The following is a 20077-nucleotide window of genomic DNA, read 5'->3' on the forward strand; positions in this document are numbered from 1 at the left end:
CATAGGTACGCGGGCACACCCTGGTGCTTGGAAAATGGCATCGCCACTCTTCGTTTACCCGCGTGAAGCTCCCAGTCCCGAGGCAGACTTTCTAAAAGTCATTTTGACTAGGGGCGTAATTTTTGAATGTGAATTTTTATAAAATAGTTCGCTTGCTCCTTAATGAAATCAGTAAAAAATTCACCAAAGTAGAGTAGCTAAGGGTGATATGCATCCATTTCTAGGGACATTCTTCTCTTCTCCTCCACTATAGTGTCAGGGAAGGGGAATAGGAGACAAAGGGGAAAGCAAATATTAATATAGTAAAGATAGTTAATATTAATAAAACGGGAATACTAGCTCTGAGGAACAATATTTACATTTAATAAAGGACTGTATACTTTTGTTCCATTTTTTCTCATGACAGCTCAATAATGTGGGCAGGATTTTATTTTATTATTTTTTAATGTGTATTTATTTGAGTGTGAGCAGGGAAGGGGAGAGAGGGGGAGTGAGAGAGAGAGAGAAAGAGAGAGAGAATATGAATCCCAAGCAGACTCCACACTGCCAGCCCAGACCCCGATGTGGGGCTCGAACCCATGAGCCATGAGATTATGACCTGAGCCGAAATCAAGAGTTGGGCACTGAACTGACCGAGCCCCCCAGGCGCCCCAGTGCTGGTATTTTAGAAGCAAGCTTAGAAAGATCCCATGTCCAGACACACATTGCCAGGGAAAGAGAGAACCTGCCAGAGCTCACGTCTGTCTCTCACAACTACACTCTGAGATTCAAGTCTACAGACGAAGCAGCCACAATGTAATGTTGAAGTGTTCTTACATACACATTAATGAAATGAAAAAAAAGAAGAAACTGGTATATTTTATCTCGTCATTAAAATCAATTGGGGGTTTTTTTGGTTTGTTTTTAGAGAGGTTCAGTAAAGACTTAAAAGGTACAGGTAAAATGTCTAGATCAATTCTTCCTAAGATGTCTGGTAGTTTAGAAGCACTGTAGTTTGACCGAAGATTGAACTTTTACTTATTTTTTTAAAAATAGTTGTCTACTCTTCATATCTGTGTAGATATTTATTTGTATATTTTTGGCACAGGAACCAAAGTTATGACACAGTAATCCAAGTTTGGCCCTGCAGAAACGGACACGTTGGCATTTAACTTAGCCTTGTGGGCTATCAGAGTGCATATGTGGCCTTTGTCCTGGTTCCTGACACGGAGTTTCCAAAATCCTTGCCATCTCCTGAGTGACAGAGCTAATGGGGGCATCTTTTGATACTTAGAGCAAGCCCTTTCCAACCGTTTCTGAGTTTACGATAAAAAGCTTGGGGGCCCCTAGGCAGCTTCAGGATAAGGGCTGGTTGTCAGAGAAACCAGCCACATAATAGGACAGCTGGAACTTCCAGCCCGATCCCTGACCCCGGGGAGGGATGAGGGCCTGGTGACGGAGCTGGTCACCAACGACCAACGATTTCATCGTGCCCAAGCCCACTTAACGGAACCTCCACGAACACCCCCAAGTGATGAGGTTGGCAGAGCCCCCGGGACACACGGAGGTGTGTGTGTGGGTGACCTGCCCAGAGAGGGGCTTCTCTCACCTCAGCCTACACATCTCACCCCTGTGGCTGTCCCTGAGCTGCGTCCTTTACGATCAACCGGTAGTAGTCAGTAAAGTGTCTTCTTGAATTCTTCTAGCAAATTATCATACCTGGGGAGCAGCGTGTGGGACCCTGTCTAGAATTTACAGTCAGCTGCTCAGAAGTACAGATGACATGCTTGGACTGGTGTCTCAAGTGGGGGTGCCCCTGAGCCCCTAACCTGTGGGGTCCAGCTTAACTCCAGGTAATGCCAGAGCTGAACTGTAGGATACTCGGTGTCCAGAGTCGAAGAATTAGTTGGGGAAGGGGGTGCCGGGTGGGGGAGCCCACACATTTGGCGTCAGAAATGCTAAAAGTAAAAAGAAAAGGAAAGCCACACCTTGGTTCTGAGCATTCTGATACTTAGGAAGGCTCGTAGGGGCATCCGAGGTCAAGGGCAAGGGCTAGAAAGTTAAAACAGACTTAGGACGGACGGAGTCTCCTCGGTCCCAGCAAAAGCAAACCAAGCAGCAACAGAAGTGACCGTCGCTACGGAACGCTAGTGAGGAAGACAAACCGTCAGCCCCTCATCCTCACGTCGTGGCCTCGAGACACAGGAAGATACTTTGAAAACCGCAAGCGCTTTTCAAAGCACGCGAATCCGAGGTTCGTCCAGTTTCGCCACGAGCCCAAAGGGAAGCGAGCCGCGCCAGTTTCTCACCTGCCAGACCTCTGGGAAGAAGCCAGATGGCTTCGGAGCCACGGCCACGGCCCTCCGCTTCAGGACACAGCCCGGGTCCCGGCAGGGCTCCCAGGATGGGGCAGCCCGAGCCCACGTGGCCCGGCCCCGCCGTGGCCGAAGCTAAACCCTCCGCGGCATATGCCTGGCGCGTCCCTCCACGAGGACCCTATCTCAGCCGTCTTCCCTCCCCTTCTTGGTTTTTAAATACGTCCACAATATTCTCTTTCTGTGGGTCACTGACTTCATCAAGGAAACGCTTCCGCCGCCATTTTGCGTACAAGTTACGCTGCTAATGACTCTCTACGTGGAGAGAGCCACAGAGGGGCCGTTTATTCAGTGACCACCTCGAATCCAGAGTGTGGGAGGTCATGTTTTCCCCTATCTAAAAAGGCCTCATTTAAAAAAAGTTCGGGGCGCCTGGGTGGCTCAGTCGGTTAGGTGTCTGACTTCGGCTCAGGTCGTGATCTCGCAGTTTGTGAGTTCGAGCCCCGCGTCGGGCTCCGTGCTGACAGCTCAGAGCCCGTGGAGCCCGGTTTGGATTCTGTGTCTCCCTCTCTCTCTCTGCCCTCCCCCACTTACGCTCTGTCTCTCTCTCAAAGATAAACAAACACTTAAGAAATTAAAAAAAATAAAAATAAGATTTATAAAAGTGTATTCTTCTAAGAATATGTAACAGTGGACTAAAAAGTTAAAATCAAGTAAATCAGAAAACAAAGCACTAAAGCTGTTTCCTTGTTTTTTCTGGAAACCATGTCATGCTTTTCAGATTCAAATGAGAAATTAACCAACACAACAAGCCTGAGCAGGGTGGAATAAATGATTGACCACGCACATAATTATTGTGACCTTTACCCATCCACGCCTCCAGTCATCCACACGGCATCCTCTAAGTACTGCTGACCCTCCACCCTATTCTGAAACCATACTCACCACTGAGCATAAATCCAAGGGTAATAAACTACCTGCCTTCCTACATGAGGCTTAGAGACAAGGAGGAGAGAGTGCTTCGAAAACACTATGACAAGAGCTATAAAGGCAGCTATAACAGTTATGAACAGCAGGCACTGGAAGAGCCACGGCCTCCATGGCAGGTTGTTCAGGCGGGGCACTGTGCACATCCGGTCTGTGAGAATGGCCTCTCTGGAGTCCTGCAAGCACAGCCTTATGGGAGCACAGACGTAGAGACCGAGAGGGCTTCCTGGCACACTGAGGCAAGTGGAGATCTGAAAGATGAGTGGTTGTCAGCCCAGGAGGTGTGTGGGGCAGGGAGGGGAGGTGACGAGGAAAAGGCTACAGCTCTGGAGGACTGAGACACTGGGTGGGAAGCAGCAAAGGCAGGGATGACAAGGAGGAAGGTAGAGGAGGTCTGGGTTGGGACTGGGACCTGGGGTCTCATGAGGATCATATCCTGACTCGTCACCTGTGATGCGCCATGGCATTCAGGGATGTGAGTGGATGGCGGGTTCACAGGGAGAGACGCGCCCAGTTTTGAACGGCCTGAGCCCGAGGTGCTCTGGGATGCTGACGTTGAGGAGGCAGGTGACTATTTGACTCTAGAGCAGACAGGGCAGCGTCAGCCACGGACTGTAACCCCGGGTTCTGCCCACACGGCCCAGGCAGCAAGTAACACAGTCCAAGCTGTCACCGGAATGGGGAGGGGGGTTGAAAAGGAAGCCCGTGGCGACACCAAGCCCACGGGAAGTGGTTTCGGGAAGGATGCAGTTTTCTTTGTCAAGTAACCACTGAGACCCGGCGGAAGGGGATTAGGTCAGCGGAGACAGGGCAGCCGCAGAGGCGGGTGGGGACACGGCAGAGATTCCGGGGGACCGCAGGGGAAGGGAGATGGGGACAGAGACCCCGGGGCCAACCTTGGAAAGGAGAGGGGAGACGTGCGCCCGGGAGGGGCACGGGGTAAGCTACGTGAAGGCCGCGCGGCACAAACCGTCCCACCCTGTCCCGCAGGGGACACGGGGTGTGGTCTCCGCGCTGCCCCGGGAACCCCGCTTCGCCACCCGGGCTGGGCAGGTGAGCGGGGAAGAGGCAGGCGCGGCCGGGGGGGGGGGGGGGCAGAGGTGGGCACCCTCGAGTCAGTCACACACCAGTTCTTCGGCGCCTCCTTGCCCCCCCCGCGTCCACATCAGACGTCGCAGGCTGCTGGACGGAGCCCACTGGGCTCCCGCACGGGACCGCGACTTTTCTAAGGATTTCTTCCAAGGGCCACTCCGCTCCGAGGCCCTGGGCGCTCGACCGCATGATCTTTTCCCCAACCGCCGAGCACCCGGCGGAGACACGGGCTTGGAGGTCGTGCGGGGGGTCCGTCCCCCGCGCTCCCCCTGGGTCGGGAGGGCTGGGGGGTGGGGGGCCCGGTCCACCTACCGCCGCCTGGGTGGGCTGCTGCTTCTTATTCCGCTTCGGCCTTAACTTGGTGAAGTGTTCCAGCTTCTTCCCTTCTTCAGAAGGCAGCTCGGAGATGAGCCCCGAGCTCCGCTTCTCCTGCCGGGCGGGCGGGAGGGGCGGGTCTTCGATGTGGATGGGCACCTCCTCCAGAGCTTTGTCGAGGTCAAACTCCATCTCTGAAACGAAGCAGAGCCCCGGGCCCAAGCTGAGTGCCTCCGGATGGGCTGCGGAATTCCTAAAGGTCACGTCAGGCCCCTCACCCAGTCGCACACGCACGCGTTCACAAACCACACGACTGCCCTTCTGAGCGCTGGCTCCCACAGAGCATCCCCGGGAAACGGCCCCGAAGCGGCCCGAGGTCCCCGCTGAGGGTGTTTCACGGACACAGAAATAACTCACCGAAGGCCCTGGAAACAGGCCGCAGCATCCGGCTATGGATACTCTTCCGTTTGGATTTGGGCGTCATCTAGCAACGAAATAAAGGAAGCCCTTAGGCGTCCACGCAAAACTCGCCTTCCAAACTTCAGTTAACGGTTCAGGAGGGGCGGGGCTGAGGGAGCATCTGGGATCAAATGTTTAAACTCAGTATCTGTTTCGCCTCTTTCCAGGATGGCTGGTCACATCTGATGGCCTCCCTGCGGAGACCCAGCCCCCACGTTTCCAAAGGGTGACGATGTTCTCGACTCGTACGGCCCCCTCTGCCTCCTCCCCCTTCCCCGCCCCCAGCTTTCATCGCTTACACTGTATTTACATGGCAGAAAGGAACAGTGAATGATACAGAATGTAATTCCCAGCTGCACCTGACGATACTAAAATGGATATAAAGGGGCGCCCTGGGTGGCTCAGTCGCTTAAGCGTCCGACTTCGGCTCAGATCATGATCTCACGGTCCGTGAGTTCGAGCCCCGCGTCGGGCTCTGTGCTGACAGCTCGGAGCCTGGAGCCTATTTCAGATTCTATGTCTTCCTCTCTCTCTGACCCTCCCCCGTTCATGCTGTCTCTCCCTGTCTCAAAAATAAATAAACGTTAAAAAGAATGGATATAAAAAATATGATTAAAGGATGGTAAAACATCAGCCGCTACAAGCAGACAGTGCAATTATTCACTGCTTGTGACCACGGTCGCAACTCCAAGGCGACACCGGACTCTTTGTCACCTCGGTATTTCAAGTAACTGTCCCATCTCCCACTTCTGCCACCAAGATTCTGACCCTTAGATTATGGGCAAAGACTAACTAGGAAACGGTTGCCATAGTTTCCAAGTCTGTATCTGGTGTCGCTTCTCGTTGAGTCTTTCAAATATGGGACCAACACCCAAACCACCAGAACTTAAGCCTTGGTGCCGACTGCTGATTACATGAAGCCAAGCCCAAGGAAGGTGCTAGCTTCTCCCTCAACAGGACCACAGTGAAAGTAAGAGGAGGCCTCTGTCATCCCCTCTCAAATCTGAAGGAAGAAACTGACTCACAGAGATGACAAAGGCCACCTTTCAAAGTGTCATTAGGAACAGCACCAGGGACAGATCCTCACGAGGCTGGCCCAGCATCCCTTATAACCACACCCTTCGCCATCGCTATACCGATGAATGGATGTGAGGGACGTTTTAATTGGTTTGATCCTGGAGACCAGCCTTTGTGTGAAGTAAGAGATAACAGAACTTACTTTGTAGTCTTTTTAATAGGCCGTCATCTAAGGCTCTCCCCAAAAACAGCCACAAGGGTGAGAAACTCTCTTTGGTTCAAAGAATGAACCGGCTCATATTGACCTCTGAAACAAACAACTTCACAGTTCTAACAATTTTATGCCGGCTTTAATAACAATATCCTTCTGCCAGTATTTATTATTGGGAGAAAAGGGAGAGAAGAGATGAGCAATTATATTCAAAGCCAGACGGGTCGGCCTGAAATACACTGGGAAAACTTGCCAATTTGGTTCTTTCTAGGTCAAAGGCAGACAGTCTCAGGAATATCTACCTGTAAAGCAAGCGTCAATCCGAGGCAGCTGGAAAGGGAGCCAGCTTCCGGGTTGCTCTCCCCCGAAACTGACCTTGACCTCGCGGTTGACTGAAGCAGAGAGCGGCCTGACTGGTCTATTCATAAGGGAAACCTCTAAGAATAAATAATCCTCAGGAGAGCCCAACTACCAAAATATCTGCTATGTTTCACGAAAAATATCTTTAGTACTCCCTCCACTTTGCATACAACCGTGACAGGTAAAGGGATCGAGCAGCAGCTTGGACTAATTTCCAGCCAATTCATTTGGACAGCCACAAATAAAATGCTTGGAATGACGATGTCGTCCAACGTTTTTTTCCTGCGACTCTTGATTTTACAGAAAAAATGTTCATGGGCAAAAAGAATCTGGCTCAAGTCTCCCTCTTTAACCTTTAGAACAGATACCAAATGTGTGTAACACATACGACCATGATGACATTTCAAGTATACTACAATTCTGAATAGCTGAAAAGGAATGACCAGAGAGCTATATGTAAAAGAATACAGATGATCTATAACATTTATACATAATATAAAAGATAGGTAGAGAGAGACCCATTTACACACTGACGCCTACCTGTAAATCGATCATTCAGCTCGAGCTAACTATACAGACACTGAGGGGTTCGTATGGCAACCATCTGGGTTCTCCATAGCTGCCATCCACCAAATGGGACCTACTTTTCTCTTCTTGGTTTGACTTTCTAATGCCTCAAAGCTTTCCTTCATCTCACATGCTCTTTACAGCTGCATTTCAAACGCAACTCTTTCACTCTATCTGACACATCTGTGAAGTCTGCCACGTTCACGCGGGGACGAGGGGCTTTTGCGACAATAGTCAGGGCTCGAAATCAGGCGAGTTTCGACCGCTGGTGTTGAGAAAGCAACCCAATTTTAGACACTGAGCCACTGCTGACGGATGAACTGTTTCATGATTTCTTTCTCGTGGTTTACGTATAACGACGAAGAGGGAAAAAAGAAACAGTGAATTTCATGTCTCTCTTATTTTTCGTTCTTTTCTTTAGAATTTTTTCTTCATTAACAGTTTTATAGAAAAAGAAAACTCTTTAGTAGCTCAGTCCTATGATCCCAATACATACACATCGTGAGCAAGAGGGAACATAAGAATGAGCTATGCTTATGCACCCAAGGATACATTTAAGAACAAATATTCTATGTTTTTCCAGAAATCTCGTCTATATGCTCTCTTAGTCTTCCCCTTCTCACACCTGCTGGTTAGAGGACTTGTACCCTAGAAAAGAGATCTAGCTTTACCTTGTCTTTAGAACTGTTAATGCTCCTGTATCCAAATGACAAGGGTTAATTTTCTCAGACTGTTTGGCCTTCGTTTCCTGCCCTGGACATTTGTCGATGCGTAAATATTTGCTGGGAGGAGAAATCATGAAGTGCCTCTCAGATGAAAGGGGGGATGTCAGCAACAGAAGCAAGGGAGGTATACTGACCAAATGGACTCTTCATAAAGCAACTCGTGGCCAGCACTGTCTACTATTTAAGCCTAGATGAAATTACTTTATCTTTAAAGATGCATTTTGCGAGTCGTAAGTACTTTTCACTATTCACGTACTCAGGAAACATGGGGCACAGGGTGTTGAAGTCTTTAAAACGTAACTTTAGAAGGAGAGCCCTAAACACAAGACTCCTTCCACATCCTGACATCCCAAACCATCACTAGACGCCCACCTTGGCAGACAGTGTGAACGAAACCATGGCCACTATTCCTATTCTACAGGAATCTAAAGGGAGCACAGTGTTACCGCTCCGAAACCTTACTCCTTTGATCCAGTTCCTATGATGGAATTCAAACTCCTCTCATGTAGCCCAAGGGGTATGTCAATTTTACCACCAGTTAAGGACTAAGGTTGGAGCCTGACAAACACAGCCACAGTTTTTCCTGCTAAACTCACTCTTAACCTATACTTCCTAGACACGCTCATTTTTTCTAAAATGAGACTTCCATTGCTTCTCTCACCACAAAAATAGGATGGAGAAGTTTCCTTGTTCGTTTTACCGAGTTTGTGCAAAGGATAAACAACAACATTCTCATGTCAAGCTCGAGAATGCCTAATTTCTTTTCCCCGAGGTTAAAACAAACAAGGAACAAAATAAAACACGGTTGGTTAGGGGCACCTGGGTGGCTCAGTCGGTTGAGCATCTGACTTTGGCTCAGGTCATGATCTCACAGTTCGTGAGTTCTATAGAGCCCCGTGTTTGGCTCTGTGCTGACAGCTCAGAGCCTGGAGCCTGCTTTGGATTCTGTGTCTCCCTCGCTCTCTCTACCCCTCTTTGCTCACGCTCTCTCTCTCACAAAAATAAACATTAAGAAAATTACATTTAAAAAAAAAGCGGTTGGTTAAAAAAAAAGTTGGGAAACAGATTAGGAAAATTCTCCTAATCCAAGAAGGAAATCATGATGCCAAATTTCTACAACCCTGGGAAACAAGAATCAGGAAAAAAAAAAAAAAATCAAAAAACCCCAAACAAAACCTGGACGTTTAAGGAATCATGTCTTTTTTTTTTTAAACAGGAATGGAAAAGGCCGTTTTCCCCTCTTGAAAGTTGGTGCCCTCTTCATCAACACTCTGCTTGCTTTCAGGCACAGCCAGGATACTTTAAATTCATCGCCTGTTTTCTAGCTGAAGCACCTTGTAAAATGCAATCTTGCCTCTAAATTGCTGCCTGTTTCATGCAGGATCCGCAGCCGGGGGACGACACTCGGTCTCCTGGGAGACCAGCCAGGCAGCAAAAGCAGATGGAACACGAGACTGTAAACGAGCCCAGCCAGAAACTGCAGAGCCACCCAAATACTTACACTTGTACAGCAGAGAGTCTCCATGCAGCACAAAGGAAGGAAAAAAATATGAATGGGAGAGAGATAAAGCATTACATGAACAGCACTACAAGAAAAGGGGAGGGAGAGACACGGCTCACAGACAGACAGAAAAGCTCCATCAAAAGCCTTCACAGCAAAGGAAAAAGGCAAGAAGGAGGCCAAGGTATAATTGGCGGAAGGCATCCAACCCAGCTCTTTATAAGCAGAAGCACAATCGTAGCTCGAAAACGGCGGGAACTCCTAGAGATGTCACCTCTTTTGTTAGGTGCGTGCAGAATGCCATCTATAAACCGCAGAAGGTCCTGGCCTCATTGGGGGAATGGAGACGTCACCAGCTCCAAAGGCACGTGGCGGACACAACACTGGATGGACACTGGAAAGCCCCATGCAGGTTTTGGTTCTTGGGCCAAAAGGCGACTCCCAGCAATAAAATGGGGACAGCGTATCTCCAGGCACGTATAGGCATCCCTTCCGGGAGCTTTTACGTCATTCTGTACTTTGGGATGAAGTAGCTTTGAATCCATTCTCTCTCCCCATCAGTCACCAAATCTTTTCAGGAAAAGAGCTGATGCCAGATTCTAGAACAGTTACCTACCCACAGTGTTACCAATGTTGATGATACCTTATGGCTTATATTTCACACTAAATCTCTGATTAAATAATTTTTTTTAAACCTCATAGATCATCAACAGTTATTAGGTCATCTTAATACTCTGAAAATTCATAATAGTTTTTTAAAACATAACAACAAAAAAAGTTCAGTTGTAGAAGGTCAGGCTTTGTGAAAGCAAAGTTTTGGAGGGTTGGGGAGGGGGGAGGGGGAGGTCCTTTCCAAATTTCTTGAAAACACATCCTGAGGCAGCCTACCTAATCCATTTTCTAGCAAGTTTTCTAGCATTTTCTAGCATTTTCTTTCAAGTTCCTTATTTTTTGTGTGCCAATTTTTCTCAATACACAACAGGATAAAGTAATGGGGGTGGCTCAATTTGAGAACGTAGGTAGTCTGGGTCTGTCCAGAAAAAAGCTGACACATCAGTCAAAGGCATTCCCCATCACCATCACCACCATCACCGCCACCACCATCATCATCATCATTGTATATCTGCTTATCAGAAAGGCTGCCATCAGCAACGTGCCAAAAATTCTCAGTCTCCAGACTAATTTCATACTTTATTAGGTAATTTTCTTCAAATAGATCTCATTTGAGGACTCATTAAATTAGATTGAAAACAGCCTTGCAGAATGAAAGGCAAAAAAGTAAAAATACATTTTCAAATATTCTGGAATTGCCTGAAATAACGACTCTGGTCCCCCGCAGCCCCCCTCCCCCGCCTTTAACACACATCCCTTCGAAAGCTTCCTTAAAGAGATAACTAGGGATACATACAGAAGTGAGTTACAGCCAATGGTTACGTCTCATGAATAATTTTAGACTTCCCTTCTTTTCGTGAAGGGTTAATTCAACAAGACAAGTGCGCTGCCCCAATTATCCACCTGAAGATCATTAGAAGTGAAGGTGAGGAAACTTTCAATTGGTTCAACCCCTAAAACGACAGGCAGGCCAAAAAAACCTTCCTATCATGAGGGAAACATGCAACAGACAACTCAATTTTTCAGTGGAACAAAGACCATCAGTTCATTCCTCTACTCCCCCTGCACACTTTTTGGAACTTGGCTAACTATATTGACTCAACATCTCCCATTACGACAAGAGAAGGTCCAGCGAGTGAAAATGGGTCATCCTCCCTCGAAAGTATGCTCACACCCAAGGCTTCGGTATCCAAGAACTGAGCTCAAATCCTGAGTCTGCCGCTTAGGGGGTTGTGGAGGTTGGCCAATGTTTCTGTAACGTCAGACTAGTCTTCCAGTTTGTAAAACAACCTGCTGTATTAAATAAGACAAAGCGAATATATGAAACGCTCAGCACAGAGCCTGACACGTAGTGCCATTCCGTGGCCTCACAGTGCTTCTATAACTCGTAGCGATTAGAGACATTAGAAATACTATCACTTTTCCATTTTCCTATGCCCACGACAAAGACTGCGGGTGGTGAGGACGCACGCGTAGGTAACAGACTTCTGCCGAGCTGGGAACAATCTAAAAGTCTATCAAGCAGGGACATTGATGACGAAAATGAATATAGTTAAATGAGGGAATAGCAGCTAAAAGGGAAAAAAAAGCAAGAAGCATGAACAAGTCTCAAAAGATGGTATCGAAGGAAAGATGCGAGTTTCAGGAAGATACTTACGGCCTGATGCCATTTATGTAAATCGTAAACCATAAAATAAAACCATATGTTGCTTGTGGGTACATGGATGTTTGAACATACAAAATAAACAGGAAGCGTCCAAACTCAGGACAGTGGTGCCTCTGACGAAGGCGGGAGGAGGGAGAGACTGTCGGTAGGGGTCAAATGCGGCTACAACTTTATCGGGGACGTTTTTATATTACTTAAAATTCAACAAAGGTTTCCTGAGCACCCACTGTGTACCAGGCACTCTTAAGAAAGGATGGGCAGAGCAGTAAATAAGGAATCGGTCTCCGGGCTCCCAGAGTTTATATGCTGGTGTCAAAAAACTACACTGGCAAAAGGAAGGTGCTAATGTGTTCAAAGCTATCTGTTCAGGTTGTTGGGGACGTGAGAGTTTGGCATTTTGGGGGGTACTTTTCTGCAATTTCTTAGGAGTTCTTCAAAAAGCTGATTTAGGAACATATCAAAAGTCACTGATCACTTGGTGTTTATGGATTATCTGAACTTATTTGGCAGACGCCCTAACAGAGGCTCGTCTGGGTGGCCAGATACAACCACCGTGGCCACCTCCTACAGGGACAATGACAAAGGGACCGAGCCCATCATAATACTTTGAAGGCGGGAACTGATCTACTATGACACATGTCTAGAAACTTGAAAGATTCTTAAAACAGCTCGAGTTGTTTTGCACATGCGAGTGTTTTAATAAGCGTTATGACTGCTCTACCGGGTTTCGATTTCTGCGATCTCGACGTTCAGGAGCCCCCAAAAGCCACATTAAAACAAAAACTTGCCACCACGTCTACCTTCTTCATTTTCTTTTACCATGAAACTCACACATGAGGGATTAAAAAAAAATTAACATGAGCCTTGATGGGGTTTACTCTATTTATAAAAAAATACACAAATGTTTCTGGCAGTCATTTTAGTATTTCCTCCAAACGGCAGCACAGAGATGGGGACTTGATGCTCAGGAACTGGCCTGAAGAAAACAAACCATTTAGTCATAAAAATAAGGAAATGAGGGGGTTTACGTCCAAGCACAGCAATTCAGGCCCATCTGTCCAAAGACCACAGAGGGGACTTTGGCCGCCACCTTGTCAGCCCCCAACACGTCTACAAGGATTTCAACTACAGAAAGTCACGTGGTCAAGTATATTTATTTCTTAAAAGAAGTTTAGACCAGGAACAGGAGGGGCTCCGGCAGAAATAAACCCTGTTTACAAGTTAAATCTGGCTCATGTTTCTTTCTGGTGTCCCCTCCCCACCCTGTGTCCCCAGCATCCCCAGGGGAGACAAGGTGAACATCTTCGGATGGAAAGGATAAGCTGGGATCCGTTTTTGTTCACCTCTAGAGAACGTGACACACAGTGGGCATTCAGTAACCATTTGGTCAATGAATGACGGAACTGAACCCCTGCGTGAACCCAGTACCCCTCCCCTACAACTTAAGATTTTTACAGACTAGGTGCAAAGACGAGAGAGAAGGAAGTAATCTATTATAAAGAAGAGTCTTGAAATTTGATAATCTTTCATGAAAAAATTTCCTGCCTGAATACCTTCTCCTACGTAACCACACATGACGGTCACACCTACCAGCAATTCCATAGTGTCCCATGTATGCACGATGGCCCGCATGCAGATTTCCCCAGTCACCCCCCACCTGCCTGGGGCGCCCCTGCCCTGCTGGATGCAGTATCTAGGGAAGAACTCACCACGATGTGTGCTTAGGTCTCCTCAGTGTGTCTTCGTACCCCGTCCTCCTCTCCCTGCCGCCAATCCTGCCTTTCTTACCCATGATTCTCTCTCGAGGAATTCAGGCCAATTGTTTCACAGACTTCCCCACATTCTCCACTTGCCTGAAGGCTTCCTGGGAAACTGATTACGGTCGGCCACTTCCAGCCTGAATGCCACATGGGTGATGTGGTGAACTAATGGCTCAACCACTGCTGGTGGCACCCAGGTCAGCTCGTTCTGCTCTTTGTCACCTAAATTTGGCCACTTCGTGAGGAGAGGACCTCCCAACCTCTCCATTAAAAGGGTACCTTTGTCCTGGGTGATTAATAAGTCTATGAGGTGGTACTTTTGTTTCATGTGGATGACCCCATTTTCAAACCACCATCAACAACCCTTAACTGACTGAATGAACACAGCGAGGACTCCAAACCTGTACTCTCCTACTGCCATCATCATTCCTACATTTGCAAGGTGCCGTTTCCCTGCAAAGACCAACTATTCCTTTAAAAAGTCCTTTGTATCCTCCCCTTTCATTTTCTTAGTACTACTGAAGACTTGTGCATGTTTGAGAATTAATTCTATGTGTCATAAGCTAGGACTCTCAGTATTCTTTTTGGTGCTCGGGGTGTTCCAAGGGGGGCCATTTCAATCTGGATTTTGTAGCCTTGGAAATTATCCCATTGGATTTGGAGCCAGTCCTTGCTTTGTGATACAAGATACCCTAGGCTCACCTTGTGCTTTTTGGTGTATTTTTAAAGCGGATATGGGTAATCCCTGTTTAATGAACAAGGTTACAAAAATTAAATATTTTCTACCAGATTTTCAGCTGAGTCAATGGCCAAGGGGAGACAAACTTTAGTCATTCTTAGATGACTTATGCCCCCAAATATCTAAATAAATAGTAGTCTCGCATTTGTGGTTTAAAAAGTAATTTTTATGCATTTCCATTTTTAAGAGGTTGAGATGGTGTAGATCTCAATGAGAAAAAAAGAGATGCTTAAACCTTTCTATACTGATGGTTTAGACAGTAACAGTGTTTAAACTCTAGGGAGAGCGGGGGTATATGAGCCATAGTCCTGAGAGATCTGTAATAAATCTGTGTGCAAAGGGGGAAACAATATGCAGGGATTTAGTGAGGCGCTATTTCCTAGTGAACACAACATTAAATCCAGCCATCGACACCACACTTATTAACTTTGATATCCAGAGTCTCATTTCATATTAAAGTTAAAATGGCATCACGGTGTTAAAACAAAAGCATTCAGGGAGCAGCACTGGTGAGAGGCTATTGTGAAAATCACAGTACAGGACTCTTTATACGTTTACATGGTTTGTTTCCTTGTTTTCAAGACCTGCACGGTTGTTCTTTTTGTTTTGTTTTATTTTTGTGGTTTTTTTTTTTTTTTTGATGTGAGAAAATTAAAAATCCTTATCTTCCTAACTTGGTCATGATTTCTCCAGGAAACGGTCAATGGCTCACTTTTCATTCATTCTAACTCATCCTGCAACTGATGCCAAGGTGAAGTTTCATATTTGAATGTTTTCTTTAAAAAACAGCTAATAATGTAATACCTTTTTGTTAAGAGCCATCCAAAGAATGCAAGCACTTGGTACTAATTTCAAGCAAGTACCTGACCCTAAGAGCTGGTGTCAGTGCGGCTGGGCCAAGAAGCACGATGCTTATTCACACAAGCACCCACTACGTGCCCCTTGTAGCATTATTATAAAAAAGAAGAGTACTTTATTGCACTATTAAGCACAATGTTATTCTAATCGTCATGAAAAGTTGAGTAACATGTTAACTTTTTTAACTCTAAAAGAATGAATAAATAATGAGGGAAAACCCCACCAAGTATTACACTTGAGAGAGCTATTTAAGTCTGGATCTTTGGAAAATCCATGTAAAAATGGAAGGTAAGAAGGACGTGGTCAGGGGATTTGAATACTCGCCTTTGGAATGGACATTATGGTTCAGTGACATCAAAATGAATAATTAAAATTGGACTTGGGGCGCCTGGGTGGCTTGGTTGGTTAAGCGTCCGATTTCAGCTCAGGTCATGATCTCGCGGTCCGTGAGTTTGAGCCCCGCATCAGGCTCTGTGCTGACCGCTCAGAGCCTGGAGCCTGTTTCGGATTCTGTGTGTCTCTCTCTCTCTGACCCTCCCCCATTCATGCTCTGTCTCTCTCTGTCTCAAAAATAAATAAACGTTAAAAAAATTTTTTTTAATTGGCCAAAAAAGCTGAATGTAACACATCTACTCTGTCCACAGAGTATTAACTCTACGAAGATGACAAAAACCAACAGTTAATACCACCACCATCCCCACCACCAAAAACCACATTAAATTCTGTAACAATTTACTGGTTAAAAAAACTTGAGTCAAGTCAGCTTCAGGGGTGCTAATTCAAAGGAATCGGTGATGGTTGGAGGGCCTGGTGCCTTAGGATTCTAGCTGGAGGCCTGCAGTGATCCATCAGCAATCAGGAGATCTGGTTCTTACCGGATCTCGTGGATCTCCAAGCTCTTCTAAGACTGAGTCTTAAAACTCCTTGTCCTAACTCTTCAAACCTCAAGCAGAACTTCAAGTAAAGATGGCTTACCAGCAAACTCTGTAAAAACCTGACCTAGCTCAGAAACCAAGGTCTTTGTCATGTTCAACTCTGTTTGATTAACCTCCCTTCTGAATGGATTCTGCAGTGAGATTCTCAAAAGAGAATGGATTCTCAATTTTTTTTTTTTTTCAACGTTTATTTATTTTTGGGACAGAGAGAGACAGAGCATGAACGGGGGAGGGACAGAGAGAGAGGGAGACACAGAATCGGAAACAGGCTCCAGGCTCTGAGCCATCAGCCCAGAGCCTGACGCGGGGCTCGAACTCACGGACCGTGAGATCGTGACCTGGCTGAAGTCGGACGCTTAACCGACTGCGCCACCCAGGCGCCCCGAGAATGGATTCTCAAGACCTCTCTCTCTCTAAATTACAGATCAATTCGTTTGGTAGTTATCGGCTTGCAACTTTTGATCACCATTATTAACACACTCTGCTTCCTCTATGAGGAGATCTGTCAGAAGGCAATACTGTTTGCCACTTGGGATTTTTTATTGGCTTTGCCTGCATTTTAAAAGTGAACTGAGTATTTGCAACGCAAACTATGGTGAACGGTTAGATAAACTGTCTATCAAACACGCATCTTATATGCCGCTCGTGCTGTATTATAAACAAAGATGACTGGCTTTCGAAAGCACACGGGTACAGTCTATGCCTGTTGTCCTGACTTAATGTTAACTGTAAAGCAAACCTACATGAATGCCTTTCATTAACATTCTCCAACATTTCAGGGTTCAGTATCAAATAACTGCATACAGGTGGCCAATTTATTCAGTTTCCCTGGGGAGCAGAGGCCACCTAGTGTACGACTAGAAGCATCTCTGAGGTTTTGCTATGGCCATGAGAGAGGATGCTCTCAAGCCTTTTCTCGGAAAGACCTTTGGCCAGGCTGCATTGATCTGTAATTTAGAGAGAGAGAGGTCTTGAGAATCCATTCTCTTTTGAGAATCTCACTGCAGAATCCATTCAGAAGGGAGGTTAATCAAACAGAGTTGAACACGACAAAGACCTTGGTTTCTGAGCTAGACCAGGTTTTTACAGAGTTCGGCATTTGGGGATTTCAATGGAGTACTTGCTCAAGGGCTGAAATAGGTCTGAAGCTGCTTCCAGAGGAAAACTCTGGCTTGGCGGCAGGTGTCGACCCTATCACTCAGCTCTGCTTGGGCGACCCTCTGTGTGAGCAAGAGAAATGGTCACAAAGCTCAATTCTGATCATCCGATGTTGTCTGAAGCTTGCAGCCGTAGCTCCCGAGGCGAAGGCTCCACCCTTTACCCAGCAAGCAGAACAGCTCGGCGGGCAAGCCTCGCTGGGGACTGATCCTCAACTTTGCTAGAACTTTCTTATGTGTTTTTTTTGTACCCCCCTTAACTCTGTTCACTCACTTTACCTTTGGATTTCTATTTTACTAACTACTAAACGTGGCACCGAAAGTAGTTTCTGAAGGAACGCAGAACGTTTATAAATCCAAGAAGCAAATATACGTATCAGGGCACACATTCTAAAGTAAAACATATAGAAGAAATGTAATGCTATCTGGAGCATGGAAGTAATTTTTTTACGTCTAGTTTTCAAGCGTGATTTTCAGCAGAAATATCAATAGGATCGTCATCAAAAAATTACCAACGGCCAAAGCTAAAAACCATTTGCTTTAAATTTTGATCTTGCTAAGGAATAGACTTGCAAGAGATGTTTGACTCCAGCCCTGGCAGATGGGAAATCCTTAAATACCAAATTCCAGCAGCGACGGTCTCCTCTGGGGCACGTTTGGGAAACCAAGAATTTGGAAAGGCCAACTTTACTCTGAATTTCCACACGAGAGCTGAAGAATGAAGACACACTCTAGTATGCCCCCACTATCCCTCCCGTATCCCAGATTCACATCTAAACACCGAGGCCTTCAAGTGCAGCCTCCGTTCACTTAGATGGTCCAAAGCACCAGGCAGAGCTCTGCACTGGTGTCCTTTCCTCAGTCCACCGACAGGAAGAACGAAATCCTGTGAGGACAGAAATGCCAGTCATGGAGACACTGCCCACCAAGCTGCTGGTGTGAAACCCTTGTGCATGGGCTCTTCCTCACCCCAACCTCTCTAGCCTCACCTGCCAGTGACCCGGGCCAGCCCGAAGACCAGGGATCCGGCAGAGAGGGCACGGACTTGGGAATCAATGCTCAGAAGAAAAATTGGATAATGCGGTGGAGGGGCTGGAGGGCTTCCTAGGCTAAGAGGGTCAAGGAAAATGTCTAAGAAACAGGCGGTTGGGTTGAGACCCGGACGGTGGGAAGAAAGTAGCTGTGGGAAGATCTGGTGAGGGGTGTTCCAATCGAACAACAGCTGAGACGGGAAGCCAGGCGAGTTCTAGAGAAAAGCAGTAAGGACCACAGTGGCTGGAGGGAAGTGAACAAAGGGGGAGAGAGCAGAACCAGGTGGAGAGAGAGAGAGGCAGGGGTCTTGCAGACCATGAGGAAACTATATCTATTCTGGGTGCAGTGGGAAACCATCAGAGGGTGTCACCTAAGACACCAGAAAGGTCCTGGGAGGAGGGGCAGGGGCTGGCGGGTAAGGTTGATGTCTCGCATCAGGACGAGGCACGCATGGGGGTGGGGGTGGGGGGCGCGAAGGCTCTGTTTTGGACTCACTGAGACATCAGATGGCAAGTAAGAGGTTGAACACACAAGCCTATACAGTTCAGGGTAAAATGAGATACATGTCATGAACGTAGGAAGGAAAGGGGTCAGAGCCGGGGATCCTGTAAGCATGTCTACACCGCAGCTGAGCCACCAGCTCACCTGGCTGCTGAGCCCAGTCACATCCACAGTGCCAACTGGACAGCTCAGTCGGGGCCTTGCTGGCACCTCAACTCAGCACGTCCACTTCTGTCAAGACCTGCTGTTCTTGCGTATTCCCCAGCTTCAGAGACTCCTTGCTACCTTAAAAATAAATTGGGGCGCCCAGGTGGCTCAGTCGGTTGAGCGTCCGACTTCAGCTCAGGTCACGATCCCCCAGTCTGTGAGATCAAGCCCCGCGTCAGGCTCTCTGCTGTCAGCTCGGGGCCCGCTTTGGATCTTCCGTTCCCCTCTATCCCTCCCCTGCCCCCACTTGTGCTCTCTCTCTCAAAAGTAAAATATATTTTAAAAATTTTGTTAGAGAAAGAAAAAAATATATGTAAACAAGCCATCCCTTCGCAGGACCCACAAGACTCTGTGATGAGGGCTCCAGCCTCCTCAGCCCCTACCCCTTGTCCCCACTATACCCAAACACTACATAGGTCCTCAGTCTACGACGTTCTGTCCCCGCTCTGAACCTCTGTGTGCTGCTCTGTCTGCTAAATTTACTTACTCACTTTCCTCCCAGTCAACTTCTCTCTCAGATGCCATCTCTCGCCGTAGCAACAGTTCCGAGGGCCTATGTGCCAGGCGTGATGCTCAGAACCTTCCTCCGGGACGCCTTCCTTGGCAACACCCCTCCCCCAGGCTGGGCTGGGCCCCCCTTCTCTGCACCTTCCACAGCAAGTTGCACGCTCCGTCAATGCCCCCTCCCACCATACCTAATATTTCACTGCATTAATGCACAGCCACCTCAAGCCAAAAACGAGCTGAGACCCATTTAGAACGGCAAGATGCAGGGGGGAGAAAACAGAGTGAATCAGGACTAAGAAGAAAATAATAAAAGCTCGATTGAAGGCTGAAAACAACCAACTATATTTCTTCAGCCCCTGAACCCTTTTTTTTTTTAGGTCAAGTGTACATGGAGCTCTGAGGCCCTCAACCAGAGTTAGGCATAAGCCACGGAGCACCTGATGGTGTTCCAGAGACCCACAGCAAATCAGCGGCTCAGGATTTTCACGATCCTCGATAAAGACCTGCATTTTCTTCTGCACGTACTTGTCACGAAGGCGTCTGGGGATGAGGTGAACAGGGACCTCGACGTGTAT

At 47.2% G+C, this 20077-nt stretch overlaps 1 protein-coding gene across 8 annotated transcripts in view; it reads right to left on the minus strand.

Annotated features, from left to right (window-relative positions):
• CARMIL1 (capping protein regulator and myosin 1 linker 1) overlaps positions 1-20077 on the minus strand; it is a 311551-nt gene that overhangs the window by 36534 nt on the left and 254940 nt on the right. For 6 of the 8 annotated variants that reach the window (XM_078446565.2, XM_078446564.2, XM_078446563.2 and 3 more), the window contains 3 exons: positions 9529-9546; positions 5106-5172; positions 4686-4882 (listed from right to left, as the gene is read on the minus strand). In XM_078446565.2, the coding sequence (XP_078302691.1) occupies positions 4686-4882; positions 5106-5172; positions 9529-9546 (282 nt within the window). The remainder of the gene's footprint in view (positions 1-4685; positions 4883-5105; positions 5173-9528; positions 9547-20077) is intronic. The other 2 variants (XM_078446566.2, XM_078446568.2) reach the window with 1 other exon arrangement.

Source organism: Panthera onca, chromosome B2, assembly GCF_046562875.1.
Source record: "Panthera onca isolate mPanOnc1 chromosome B2, mPanOnc1 haplotype 2, whole genome shotgun sequence".
Lineage (NCBI taxonomy): Eukaryota > Metazoa > Chordata > Mammalia > Carnivora > Felidae > Panthera > Panthera onca.